Source organism: Pseudorca crassidens, chromosome 10, assembly GCF_039906515.1.
Source record: "Pseudorca crassidens isolate mPseCra1 chromosome 10, mPseCra1.hap1, whole genome shotgun sequence".
NCBI classification, from domain to species: domain Eukaryota; kingdom Metazoa; phylum Chordata; class Mammalia; order Artiodactyla; family Delphinidae; genus Pseudorca; species Pseudorca crassidens.
This window is the reverse complement of record NC_090305.1, coordinates 100,038,743-100,050,766: the sequence shown is the minus strand read 5'-3', so window position 1 is coordinate 100,050,766 and position 12,024 is coordinate 100,038,743. Positions and strand designations below refer to the sequence as shown.

At 51.1% G+C, this 12,024-nt stretch overlaps 1 protein-coding gene across 4 annotated transcripts in view; it reads left to right on the top strand.

Moving 5' to 3' along the window:
- The window catches only part of LHFPL4 (LHFPL tetraspan subfamily member 4), a 31,880-nt gene extending 23,156 nt beyond the window's left edge, over positions 1-8,724 (top strand). The window contains exons 2-3 of one of the 4 annotated variants that reach the window (XM_067755334.1): positions 928-1,164; positions 4,535-8,724. In XM_067755334.1, coding sequence (XP_067611435.1) covers positions 928-1,164; positions 4,535-4,635 — 338 coding nt within the window. In that variant the 3' untranslated portion in view covers positions 4,636-8,724. Of the gene's footprint in view, positions 1-927; positions 1,512-2,791; positions 3,578-4,534 lie in introns of those variants that run through there. The other 3 variants (XM_067755336.1, XM_067755335.1, XM_067755333.1) reach the window with 3 other exon arrangements.
- Positions 8,725-12,024: the final 3,300 nt, after the last annotated feature.

Below are 12,024 nucleotides of genomic sequence, written 5' to 3'. Positions count from 1 at the left end.
TGTTTGAGTGTGTAAGATCACAGTGCTGTCAGGGGCGCCCTGTGTCAGTATAAGGAGCACACCCTAGGGGAGTGTGGAAGGACTGTCCTGTTAGAAGGTCGGAGTGAGGCCAGAGGAGGCAGAACTCGAGGCAGGGAAGAGTCTGTGCTGTGGGGAGCACTTCCTCGTACGGTAGATGAGGGAAAGAGATGGCAAAGCCAGGTGTCCCCCTCCCCATCCTGGCAACGAACGAGATGTGCCTCCTAGACAGTGGGCAGAACTGACCGCCACTCCCACTTTGTCATCACTGTCATCTAAAACCCAGGTTAAGCACCTGTGGGCCTGGCGGGGGGTCAAGGGCCCCTCTGCCCCAACCTGAGCCTTGTGGTGACCTCAGGTCTCAGACACAGTAACAGTAACTGGCGGACTGTCAGGCACTAAAAAAGGCAACATAAAGCCAGTGGACATAGTCATAAACTCTCTGCCAGGAGGGGAAGGTCTCAGCTGGAGGTGGCCTACTGAGCCCGGAAAATGGCTCTCAATAAAAATTTGTTGAGTAAATGACAAAAATAAAAAATAAAGAATGGTGAGGATGGGAGAGGGTAAGCATGGCCAAGACGCTAAAGGGAGCTGAAGGAGGTGACCCTGGTTTGCTATTTTCTCCTATTTCCAGGAAGCCTTCCCGGAGGAGGAGTTGATTTGATGGGGGCAGGAGATGGCATTGTGTTTTGGAAAGTTTCTGCTCCCCAAGGCATGAGGCCCTCCCAGGGTGTAGAGTTTCTGGATCCACAGGAGGTGGTTCATAAGCTCTTGGGTTGATGGGAGGTGCGGGGGAGCGGGGCCCAGCCTCAGGGGGCCTCCTGGTGGTCCTCAGGCTCTGGGAAGTAATCTTCCCCTTCTCTCTTCCTTCCTGACCCTGGCGGTGGGCTCGGCCTGGCGCCCCCTCAGCTCTGTGCCTTGTGCTGGGCTGCATGATCTTCCCCGACGGCTGGGACGCCGAGACGATCCGGGACATGTGTGGGGCCAAGACCGGGAAGTACTCCCTGGGGGACTGTTCGGTGCGCTGGGCGTACATCCTGGCCATCATCGGCATCCTCAACGCCCTCATCCTCTCCTTCCTTGCCTTCGTGCTGGGCAACCGGCAAACGGACCTGCTGCAGGAGGAGCTCAAGCAGGAGAACAAAGGTGAGCGGGCGCACGCTTCCGGGTGGGTGGCTGGCAGTCGCGGGGTGCGGAGGTGGGCGAGGCCGGCCCCGCCAGGCGGGGCACCTTCAAAGTCAAGTGAAGCACAAGGTGGAAACCTTAACAGAGAGGCCGACTTCCTGGGAGACAGTTGGAGGTTATCCCTCAAATCCGAACATTGGCACGCCTGACCCAGCAAACCCTCCCATGAGTATAAACCAAGGAGAAATGTATGAATGCTCTTGGCTGCAGTTGCAAAATAGCAAACACTAAAAACTACCTAAATGGCCATTGACAGGAGGATGGATAAATATATGGTGATACATTCACATCACAGAATTGTTTACAACTGTGGAAATGAATGAACGTGTTATATGTAATGGAATGAATGGATACATCCTGGAAACATAATATTGAGAGAGAGGGGAAAAAATAGAATTCCAGAAGACGACAGTGAGATAATTTTTTTGAGTTAACAAACTAAGTAACACTATGCTAAATACAGTTTAAATATATATATATATATATATGTGGTAATACTGCGTATTTTTTAAAAAAGCAAAGAAATGATCAATACAAAAGGTATCATGGTGGTTCTCTGTAGCTGGGATGGAAGCAGGGAAGCAAGGACATGAGGTGGGGGACAGGTGGGTGTGTACAAACTATTGGCGAGTTAAGTACTTGCATGGTGAGCCCACAGATGTTTGGTGCAGTATGCTTTATACCTAGTATAGTACACATAAACTTTCGTATGTATCAGGTAACATTAATATACAATAAAGAAAAAATTGACACCTAAGGCCAGAGTCTCAGGGATTACCAGTTATCAGATGCTTATCTGTGTATCTATGTATGTCCCTTTGTGAAATATGTGGTAGTGTTATGTGCTAATATGGGAGAGGCATCGTCCAAAACAAATCCCTCCTCAGATGGCTTTTTGTGCTCAACTCTAGAGCACGTCTTAAAGATCTTTATCATTTTGTGGAGAACCATCTTGTCCTTTTTATCCAATGCCTAGCATTACATAAGACGAAGGAATTATAGTTTCTTAACTGTTCTCCTTGTAGGGGCTGTTAGGGAGGTTCCCAGGTTTTTACTGTTACTGGCAATGCTACAGTGACCATCTTTGTCCTTGCCTTCTGTTTTCTTGGTGTCTTTCCAGAAGTGGAATTGCACACTCACAATTGTAGTGATAATTCCAGATTGCTCTCTAAAGGAAGGTCAGTCCTCTGACCCAGGGGCCCATGCTGCCCCTAGAGAAAGGGGAGACACCCCGTCTGTCTGGGTGCCCGTTTTCTGCCATGGGAAATCGGATTTCGTCGTCTCACCCTTCCTTGAGCTCTTAGCGTGTGCTGGATGTATGTTCATCACTTTCCTTTAATTACATTCATCTCTTGGAGCCTCTTATCTGTAAAATGGGGATAGTGAGGGTTATTATCTCATTTGGCAGGAGTTACTCTAGTATTGTGGTGTGAATACCCTTGGACTGTGAAGGCAGGTTGTCTGTGTTGGAAGCAGGTTGAGCTAAGGAATGAATTCACCTCTTTGAGCCTCAGTTTCCTGCACTGGCTAAAATGAGGGTGGTGAAAAAAAAAAAAGAGTAAGACTCACGTCCTTTTTATCCCCCGAGGATACTCAGAGGCCTGATCTATGGAGTGGTCCACAGTCTCCATCCTCTTCCAAGTACAACTGGACTTGGATACAAACAGGCACACCAGATGACTGGAAGGACACCTGACCAGTGCTAAGCACTGACACCCAGACTCTACCTGACTCACCCCACCTGAGCCCAGTCCAGGCCTGCACTGTCCCCCAGTCCCCACCATCTATGCGTATTCCAGACCAACCCCTCAGAACTGTCATCGTAAGATGGGACAAGGGATGGGGAGAGGCGCTCCGGCTTCAGAACAACCCTTTCATTTCATCCTCCTGAGAAGCCTCCTAATCCAAGTCAGATGTTTCACGTCTTTGAGGCATCTATTGCCGACCCTTGTCCCAGTCCCTGTTCTCCGTGAGGCCGCCTCCTCTGCCTCCCCATGGCAGGGAGAGCTCATCCTCCAGTCTAACATGTCTTGGAGGTGACAGTGGAGTAAGAGAAAGAAGAAAAGAGCAGAATTTGTCTCATGAATCAGCACTCCCCCAACTGTGGTTTATGTAAAAAGTTTCAGAGCACCAAATAATACTGAGGGTTTCACAGCCCATTTCAGGTAATGTTATGTTTGGTAAATTTAACATGTTTTAAATGGAGGTTACCAACTGCTATATAAAGTGTTTATTAAATTAGAAAAAATTGTTTGCTAATACTTTCACAAAATATAAGTCATTCTGCTCTACACCTCCAACTTCTGTAGTACTGTATGTCAATTATATCTCAATAAAACTGAAAGAAAAATAAAGGAAAAAAAAAAACAAAAAACGAGGGTGGTGAGAATGGTACCACCTAACAGGGCTGTCCTGCAAGGAAGAAAGACTGTGCCTATAACGGGGCAGTGGTGAATGCTCAGCGAAAGCTGTCACTCCTCACAGCTCCCCATCAGGCAGGCATCATAACCACCATTTTATAAATGAGAAAGCCGAGGTCTGGACAGGTCCAGTGACTTGCCCAAGGTTACCTAAGTGGTGGAGCCAGGATTTGAGGTCCAAGTCCAAAGGCCAGGCTCTTCCCTGCTGCCAGTCCCCTTTTCAGGGCCCTCCTGGGCTGCTAAGCTGTCCGTCTCTGAGGCTCCTGTCCCTGGAGACACTGGCACCTGGTGGTTTCTATGGTTTTGGTGTGAGGTCGGAGCCTGCCCTCTGGTGGCAGCTTCCAAAAGTGCAAGACTAAGACAGCCACGTGGCCTTTCCAAAGAAGTTTGGGGTTGTGACTAGTGTGAGATTGGCCCACTCAGTGTCCTCTCCTTCCTCCCCAAAGCGCCCTAACAGCTCAGTGTTAAAAGTGACATAAGGGAGCCCCAGTTTGCCTTCCTTCAGCATCTGGGGATTTCCTTCCCTCATTGGGAACTCAAGGTGTGTGAGCCTCACCATTCAGTTCTGAGCCAAAGACCTCTGGAAGAAAAGTAAGCTCTACTTTGGTGTCACTTCCACTATTTACTATGTGCCAAACACTGTGCAAAGCCCTCGGCTGGCATTATTTACATCTTTTTAACCCCTCAGAATCACTCTGTGAAGAAGTAGGCTATGTTCATTTTACAGATGAGGAAATTGAGGCTCAGAGAGGTGGAATGACTGGCTCAAGGCCTTCCAGCTAGTCAGGGCTGGCTGCGTTTCAGAACCTGGGCAGCTCACCCCTCTGCCCAGCTTTGCCCTGAGGAGTGGCTGACGGAGCCCCAGTGCCGGGCGGCCTCTGACTTTCTCCAATTCTCTCTCTCTCTCTTAGATTTTGTGGGCTCTACAGTAAGCTCTGTGTTGCGGCCAGGGGGTGATGTCTCTGGATGGGGAGTCCTCCCCTGTCCCGTCGCTCACTCACAGGGACCCTGAAGGCCGGGATCACAGCCCAGGAGTTGACCTGCCCTCAGCTTGTCCTGTCTCCTGCCCTCTCATCCCTCCATTCACGCTCTGAGGGAAGACCCCGATCTTGGACTGACCTCACCTGCTACCTGCCTGCGAGCTCCGGGCGTTGAAGAGAGGCTGGGGCTGGGATGCAGCCTGAGGGAGGGGAGAGGCCCTGCAGAGCCTGGGAGGGTCTGGGTCTGCACCTCCCTCAACTGACCTAAGGGAGACAGCCCCCAGTCCCTGGCCTCCTCTTCCCCTCCAGTCTGGCCAGGGCCTTGCAGAGTCTTCAGGGGAAGGCGACGCCGTGGTTCCCCCACCAGGCTCCCTCAGTCCGGAGGGCTGCTGCCTGGCTCTATCCTCGCCTCCTCTGGTCCCCGCCTCCTGCAGAAACTTATCCAAGACACTGCTCCAGGGCAGCAGACTGGACTCTTTCCTATCTTTTTTTTTGGCTGATGGTGGTTCCATCATCTCGTCACAGAGCTCCAGGCGCCACCGGCCTCCCTCGGGCCTCTCTGCTCCTGCTGCAGCCTGGTCCCAGCTCTCCCAAAGGAGTCTGAGCTGCACCGAGGGAGAAAGCACAGGGCCTTCTGGTCAGATGCTGACTGGGGCCCTGTCCACGTGGACTCTGAGCCAAGACAGGCAGGCTCTGGAGGCAGTGCCTGGACTCCTGTCTTGATGGCGCTTGGCCTCTGCAGCTGGGGCTGGAAGTAGCTCTGGGGCTGGCCTGGCCTCCTCCCTGCTCGGATGGCTCACCAGTGACTGGACCCTTGACCCCGGCCTGTTTTGTACAGCGTAGAACTTCTTGGCCCTGTTGTCAGGGTTGGGGAGAGGCGCCCATGAGTAGGGAATTAGGGGATGCGTCGCCCCTCTGCCCCTTCTCGTGCTGTCCCCCCATCCCCTTCTGCCAAGGGCAGAGACTGTCTTGCCTCTTTGATACTTTTCTGCATAACTTGAACTTGCAGGTCACCTCTGAACAGGGTATCCCCTGTCCCCATCCCCAGCCCTAGTAACCCTCTCCCCACCTCTTCCTCCTCCCTGCCCACCTCTCGCCTTGCGGTTTGCCCAGGGTCTGCAACCCAGTGGGCACGCTTGGAGCCGAGGCATGAGTGTGTGTGTGTGTGTGTGTGTGTGTGTGTGTGCGTGCGCGCGCGCGCGCGCGCGTAGGTGTTTGTGGGGCAGATGAAGTCTTCTCTCCCCCTCTCCTCCCACCGTGGGGACATCTCCTCCCTTCCTGCAGGGAGCACAGGAAGGAGACTGCAGGTGTTTCTGACCTCCCCTCACTGCCTTGGGGACCTGGTGGTAGAGCCATCTGGCTTGGGGCGTGGACGGCCCCTTCCAGCCCCCATTTTGGCGGCCGGTTGGCTTCATTTCGTGTGCCTACTTCTGTCTCCAGGTACTGGCTGCCTGGCCTATTGTGGAGGGGGGGCATGAGGCCCCTGCAGGCTCAGTGGGGAAGCGTGTGGTCTCCCTGTCATGTCGGCCTCAGCCCAAGGAGGGAGGAAAGCAGCGAGTGCCATGTATTTGCAGCCTTGTGTTCATTTCCATAGGACCTGGACCTGACAGAGTTTTCAAGACAGACCCTAGAAATCCTCTGCCTGAGTCCCCCATCTGGACCCTAACTGGAGTCACATGCTGGGGCCTGGGAGGGTTCCTGAAACCTGGAACTTAACTAAGTCCTGACCCTGGCCCTCTCTACTCCCTCCTCCTGGGCAGACACCTGCCCCTTGTGCTCTGGTCCCTGCACTGTGCTCCCCTCTCCCCTGCTCCCACCAGGGTCCCGTGCTGAGTGGGAGGGTGAGGGGAGCCTCGTGAAGGTGTGGAGTGGGGGGCAGAAGTGAGTTCCTCCAAGATCCAAACCAAAGCCCAATGTTGGAGGGCATCAGGGGGAGGGGCCAGGAGCAAGGGATTAGAAATGGGAGGAAGGGGACTTCCCTGGCGGGCCAGTGGTTAAGACTCCACGCTTCCAGTGCAGGGGGTGCGGGTTCCATCCCTGGTCGGGGAACTAAGATACCACGTGCCGCATGGTGCGGCCATAAAAAGAAAAAAGAAATGGGGAGAAGACAGAGATGGGAGAAAGAGAAGAAGGAGGTGCAGAGACAGGGAGAGAAGGAGGGAGGGAGACCAGGCGATGGGGGGTGGGGTGGATTTAGAGGGTACAGAAGTGGAGAAAGTGACCAGAGAGGGAGGCGTGATGGATAGAGCACCTGGAGGTGGGAGGGGAGGTGGCCAGAGACGAGGAAGGAACGGGGATGGGAAGGAGGCAAAGGGAGAGGTGAGCTGTTGGAGGCCAGGTGCAGGGGGAGAAAGGAAGGGGAAGGAGAGGAGGATACAGGGGACAGGATTCGGAGGAATGGGGAGCAGCTGCTGCGTGCCCACTGTGCGAGGGGAGAGCCTATCACCCACGGGGGCCACAGACCCCTGTGGGCTGCTGGTGGGAAGGTTAGGACCTACCTCCTCAGAGGCGGAGGCGGGGCCCAGGCAGCCATGCCCCACCCCATTGGGGTAGAGGCGCCACATCAAGGGAACTGTCTAGGTGATTGCTGAGCAGGTTAGCGCCACTGGACTGGGTTAGTGGTAGAGAAAGGGAGGGTGGTTCCCCTTGGGGTGGTTGGACAGTGATTCCCTGTTACCACCCACCCAGCCAGCTGCTGTGGGGCAGTGGGAGACGCACCCAGGAGCTTGGGGTTAGGAGGGGAGTGTTGGTGGGGCTGAAGGAGCACCAGGGTGCCTTAGGGAAGGGAAAGAGGCTGGAGTGGGTACCAAACCAAAGCCCTGTCCCTGAAGCTTTTTAGCAGAGGTGGGAGCAGAGCGGGAAACATGTTTCAACCAGAGACCCCAGGTGAGGCTGAAGTGTCACCAAGCCGGGGCCCAGATGGCTCTCTGGGGCCAGGAAGCCATCACAGCAAGGATGTCTGTAGTTTGCTCTCACCCACGTCTGGCAACTTGGCTTAAGCCTTCGGGAGGACGCTGAAGCAGAGGTGGTCCGTTCCCAGATCGGTCTCTTGGTCCCTGAAAGACGCCGAGCTTTGAGCGGCCCACTGAGGCACCCCTCCCCCAGCCGTGCCTGGACCAGAGGGCTCTGGCACCATCTGGTTTCCTTTGCCTGGTGTGGGACTATCTCAGGAGAGGCCAATGCAGCTCCAACCTAGTGGGGGTTCAGAGCACTGCTTGTTCAAGTCCTTCCGGGTCTTGGGATGTGTGAACTTTCCTCTCTGGGGACCAGTACCCATGGAGGAAAACGCCATGGGTAGGATCAAGATCTTTTTCAGGCCTGCTATAGCCAAGAAGTTGAGAGCTTTTAGACAAGGCTGTAGGGAAGAATTCTTTGGCCACCTTTTGAAGTTCCTACTTGGGCACAGGGGAGTCACCCTTCTCCAGCTTCCAGTGTGAACTGAGAAAGGGAAACCCTCTCTCTGGAGAAGCTGGGACCTTCCCAGCACGAGAAACCTCCGCAGGCCCCTGCCTGGCTCAGGGCTAGCCTTCGGGGGGGACTGGAGTTTCCTGAGAAGGGAACAAGGGAGCCACAGTCCTCCCCTGAGCTCTGATCAGCAGAGGGCCTATGCTGTGTGTCATTAGGATAGCTTGGTGTTGTCTACACCCCATTAGTAAGTTCCGTCTGAACGTGTCCTCACTGTTCATCGTCCAATTTGGTAACATTGATTTTGGTCCAGACCCCTTCTGCTGCTGCTGGGTTTGAGCTTCAGTGCAGGTGGAATGACATTCAAATAAAGAAACACTTTATATCACCCATGCTAGCTTCTCCTTCTCTGAGTTGGCCCCCAGGGGATTAAGAGGGGCAAGATTCAACCTGACCCTTTGTACCAGCCGTGGCTGCGTATTAACAGACCTTATGTGGAGGTAGCCAGACCATGACTGACATGGAACCCAGCACCACTTTCAATCCTGGCTTTCATCCTCAAGGACACCTCATGGCGTGAAGTGGCTGCCTGGACTCATCACTTTGATCCACAATTTCATTTTAAAGAGACTTCTGGAGATCCCATAGGACTGAGTCACACTGCACACCTAACTGAAATGTAATTTGTTAACAAATAAAATTGTTGTTGTTTCCAAGGTGAAAGGAGAGAAGAGCTGGCAGTCTCTGCCAGCTCCTGATTACATGGGCTTGAAAACAAGGCTCCACCCTTTTCTGCCTGTGTGGCCTTGGTCAAGTCCTTTCACTTCTCTCTAAAGTAAGGAACAAATGAGGGAATGCGTGTGAATTGCTTTGCAGTGTCTTGCACATAGTTAACATGCCCCATGTGTCAGCTACATTGATTATAATTTTTGCACTTGGGAATTCAATCTTCATTCAACACATTTTGAGCACATAGTATCTGCTAGGAACTTAAAGTAACAAAATCAGAGCTTCTGTCTTAAGGGTCTGGTTGGGGAGATGAAGTCTGCCTGGTGCAAGGTACTGTGGGTACCCCAGGTAGGGATACCTTGCATGGCTTTAGGTGGGGTGGGTAGAGCAGGGGATGGACAATTTTAACTGTAGGATGAACAGGAGGTAGGCAGGCAGGCAGGGGCAAGGAGAGCCATTCATGAAAGACAGCGCAGCTTGGGGAAAAAGGCTGAGATGAGAAACCGAAATGAACCTGTGAAGAAATAAGAGCAATTTAGAAACGCTGAACTGTAAACTGTGAGGTAGGGAGGGTCAGAGATTAATCTGGAGAGATCAGCACAGGCCAGATGATGACTAAGCTCTGATGCTGTGTACAGCAGTTCAGACCTAAGAGCAATGGGGCAGGAATTTAAGCAGGAAAAGGACACAATTAGATAGGCATTTCAGAAAGATCACTCTGGTTGTAGTGTTAGGGGGTTGAGTTAGATGGAGACAATTTTAAGAAAAAGTAAAGCAGAAGTCTGGCCTGAAGCAAGGTGGTGGCAGTGCTTTTGAGAGAGGTAAGGAATTCAATATTTAGGAAATAGAAATTACACTTAGTAACTGACTGATTGTGGGGATAATGGATACAGTGGCGTCAAGGAGGAGAGTTAAATTTTTTGCTTGGGGGGAAAAGAAAAATTTGCCAGTATAGCAGGGGAGCAAGATAATCAGTTCAATTTGAGACATGCATGTGGGACATCCTGGTGGACTGTCCAGTAGTCAGTTGACTTAATTAATTTGGGAGCTCAAGAGAAAGATTTGGGCCAGAAACACAAACACATGCAGGTAATGGTTGACATATGAAGTACAGATGAGCTTGTTCAGGGTGACTGTGTAGTGTGAAAAGAGCATGGGGCTGCAAAATGCTGGAAAACAACAACATATAAAGGTCAGAGGAATGGATGTCCAGAGAGTCAGAGCTATGACGAGAACCATGAGAATGTGGTGTTAGCGAAACCAAGGATTTAGAATTCAAGGGGAAGGTCAACTGATCAGATGGAGCAGAGGTCCAGAATTAGGGACTTAAAAATGTGTCTCCTAGATTTGGGAACAAGGAAGCTACTGCTGGATTTGGTAAAAGCCTGTTCAGAGGAGTGAGGTTAGAGCCAAAATGAGGTCTGTTCAGGAAGAGAATGGGAGGTGACTGAGTGCGGGTCACCTTCTGGAGAAGCGTGTCTAAGAAGGGAGAATCGGTGACTGGAACTCTTTCAGGAAATCTTAAGTAGAGTGAACAAGCAGTGGACAAATACCAGCATGTAATCCAGAGGAGGAGGAGGAGTTCTGAATATAGGTCATGGCCGGTAAGAGTTTAAAGATAAAGAGAGGATGACTAATGGAAGAGGCGAGGAAGCCTCTTTTTGGGGGTAAAGTACAACGTTTAGGGAGCTCTTGCCCGATGGCGTCCAATTCTTCAGTGAAGCAGGAGGCAACACTGTCTACTGAAAGAGAAGGGAATGAGCAAGGGGTTTGAGAAGAATTATGAAAGTTTGGAACAGTTGCTAAAGGAGCTGTCCAAGGATATAAAAGGATCAAGAAAAGGACTGATGGGTGACCATGAATATGTGGTGACACCAACAGATGGGAGGGCAGGCACAGAAGGTAGACTATAGACTGAAAGGGAGGTGCAAGGTAAGCCGAGTCAGAGAGCCACCAACAGATCTAGGCGGGGTATGGGAAAAGGAGAGCCTGCAATGGGGCAAACTGACGGAGGAAATGGAGAAATCAAGGTGCTAAAGTTTACGTGAAAAAGCTGGAAGGTTAGGAGACTGTATCTAATTAGAAAGTTGGGTATTTGACCTGAATATTCTGAGTAATTCTTATAAAAGACTTTGAGATGTGAGGCAACCTGGTTAGGATGTCTACCCAAATGGTAAGGATAATGGCAGAAATCGGTGTGCAGAAGACAAGCCAAGTTGCCCCAAAAATCAAAGAATCAGAGAGAGAGGTTGGACAGTTAAGATGACAGCAGGAAGAAGGCTGAAAGCGCAGTAACCAATGCGTGAGCAGCAGAGGAAGCAGGGATTTTTAATCTGAGGGATAAGATATATTTTGTCTGGAAACATTTAGGGAGAGCCTCCACGCAACAGGATGTGAGAGAAGGAGCAGCCTCCACGTCAGAGGCTGCAAAGGAGGTGGCGTCCTAACGAGAGAACCATATTCAGTCAAGGCCAACAGACAATATGGAGGAGGTAGGGGTTTGTCCATCAAAGAAAAGAGCACTGCAGAAAAGTTGGGAGGGAAGGATGGTATGTCGTAAAATTAGAGAGCGCTGGGAAGCCAGACGACATGGAGGACTGTCATTTTGGGAGGTGACTAAGGAGCATGAAATTGGTAGAACTCACCAGACTCCAAGTTTCCAACAGAGCTCTAGTTTGAAACCCCTTTCAAGTCCACTGAGGCAGAGCAGAAGGACTGGTGACACCATCTGCTGGCACCCATACAGATCTGGAGTTCTGGAAAGCTCATTTAGGTGCCGAAATTCAACCTGAGTGGGTTGGAGGCTTCTTCAGATTCATTTAGTCATTCAACAAAATATGTGTCAAATGCCTGTTCTGCTCAGGTACTGCCAGGCTCTAGAAATACACAAATAAGTCAGACAGAGACCCCGGGCTCAAATGACATTAGGTCACTTAGTAGCAGGGCTGTTTGCCTGTTTATTGTGGCTATGTAAGGCTTTGTTCTTTGTTTTAGTTAGACATATTGCAGCATAAGACAAATGTACAGGCAGATGACCTATTAAACATAACCTTCTCACCATAACCAAAGAAAATCTTGCTGACCGCCCCAGAAGCCTTTCCAGTGCCCCCAAACACTACCCCCCTTCCTTCCCTCCTAAGAGTAACCACCGCCTGGATTTTTATTGTAATCACTTTCCAACTTCTATAATTTTTTTCATCCAAGTGAGCATCTTTAAACAAAATCGTTTAGTTTTGACTATTCTTTGGATATGTCTTTACTCACTTTGTTTCTTTTCATCCCTCCTT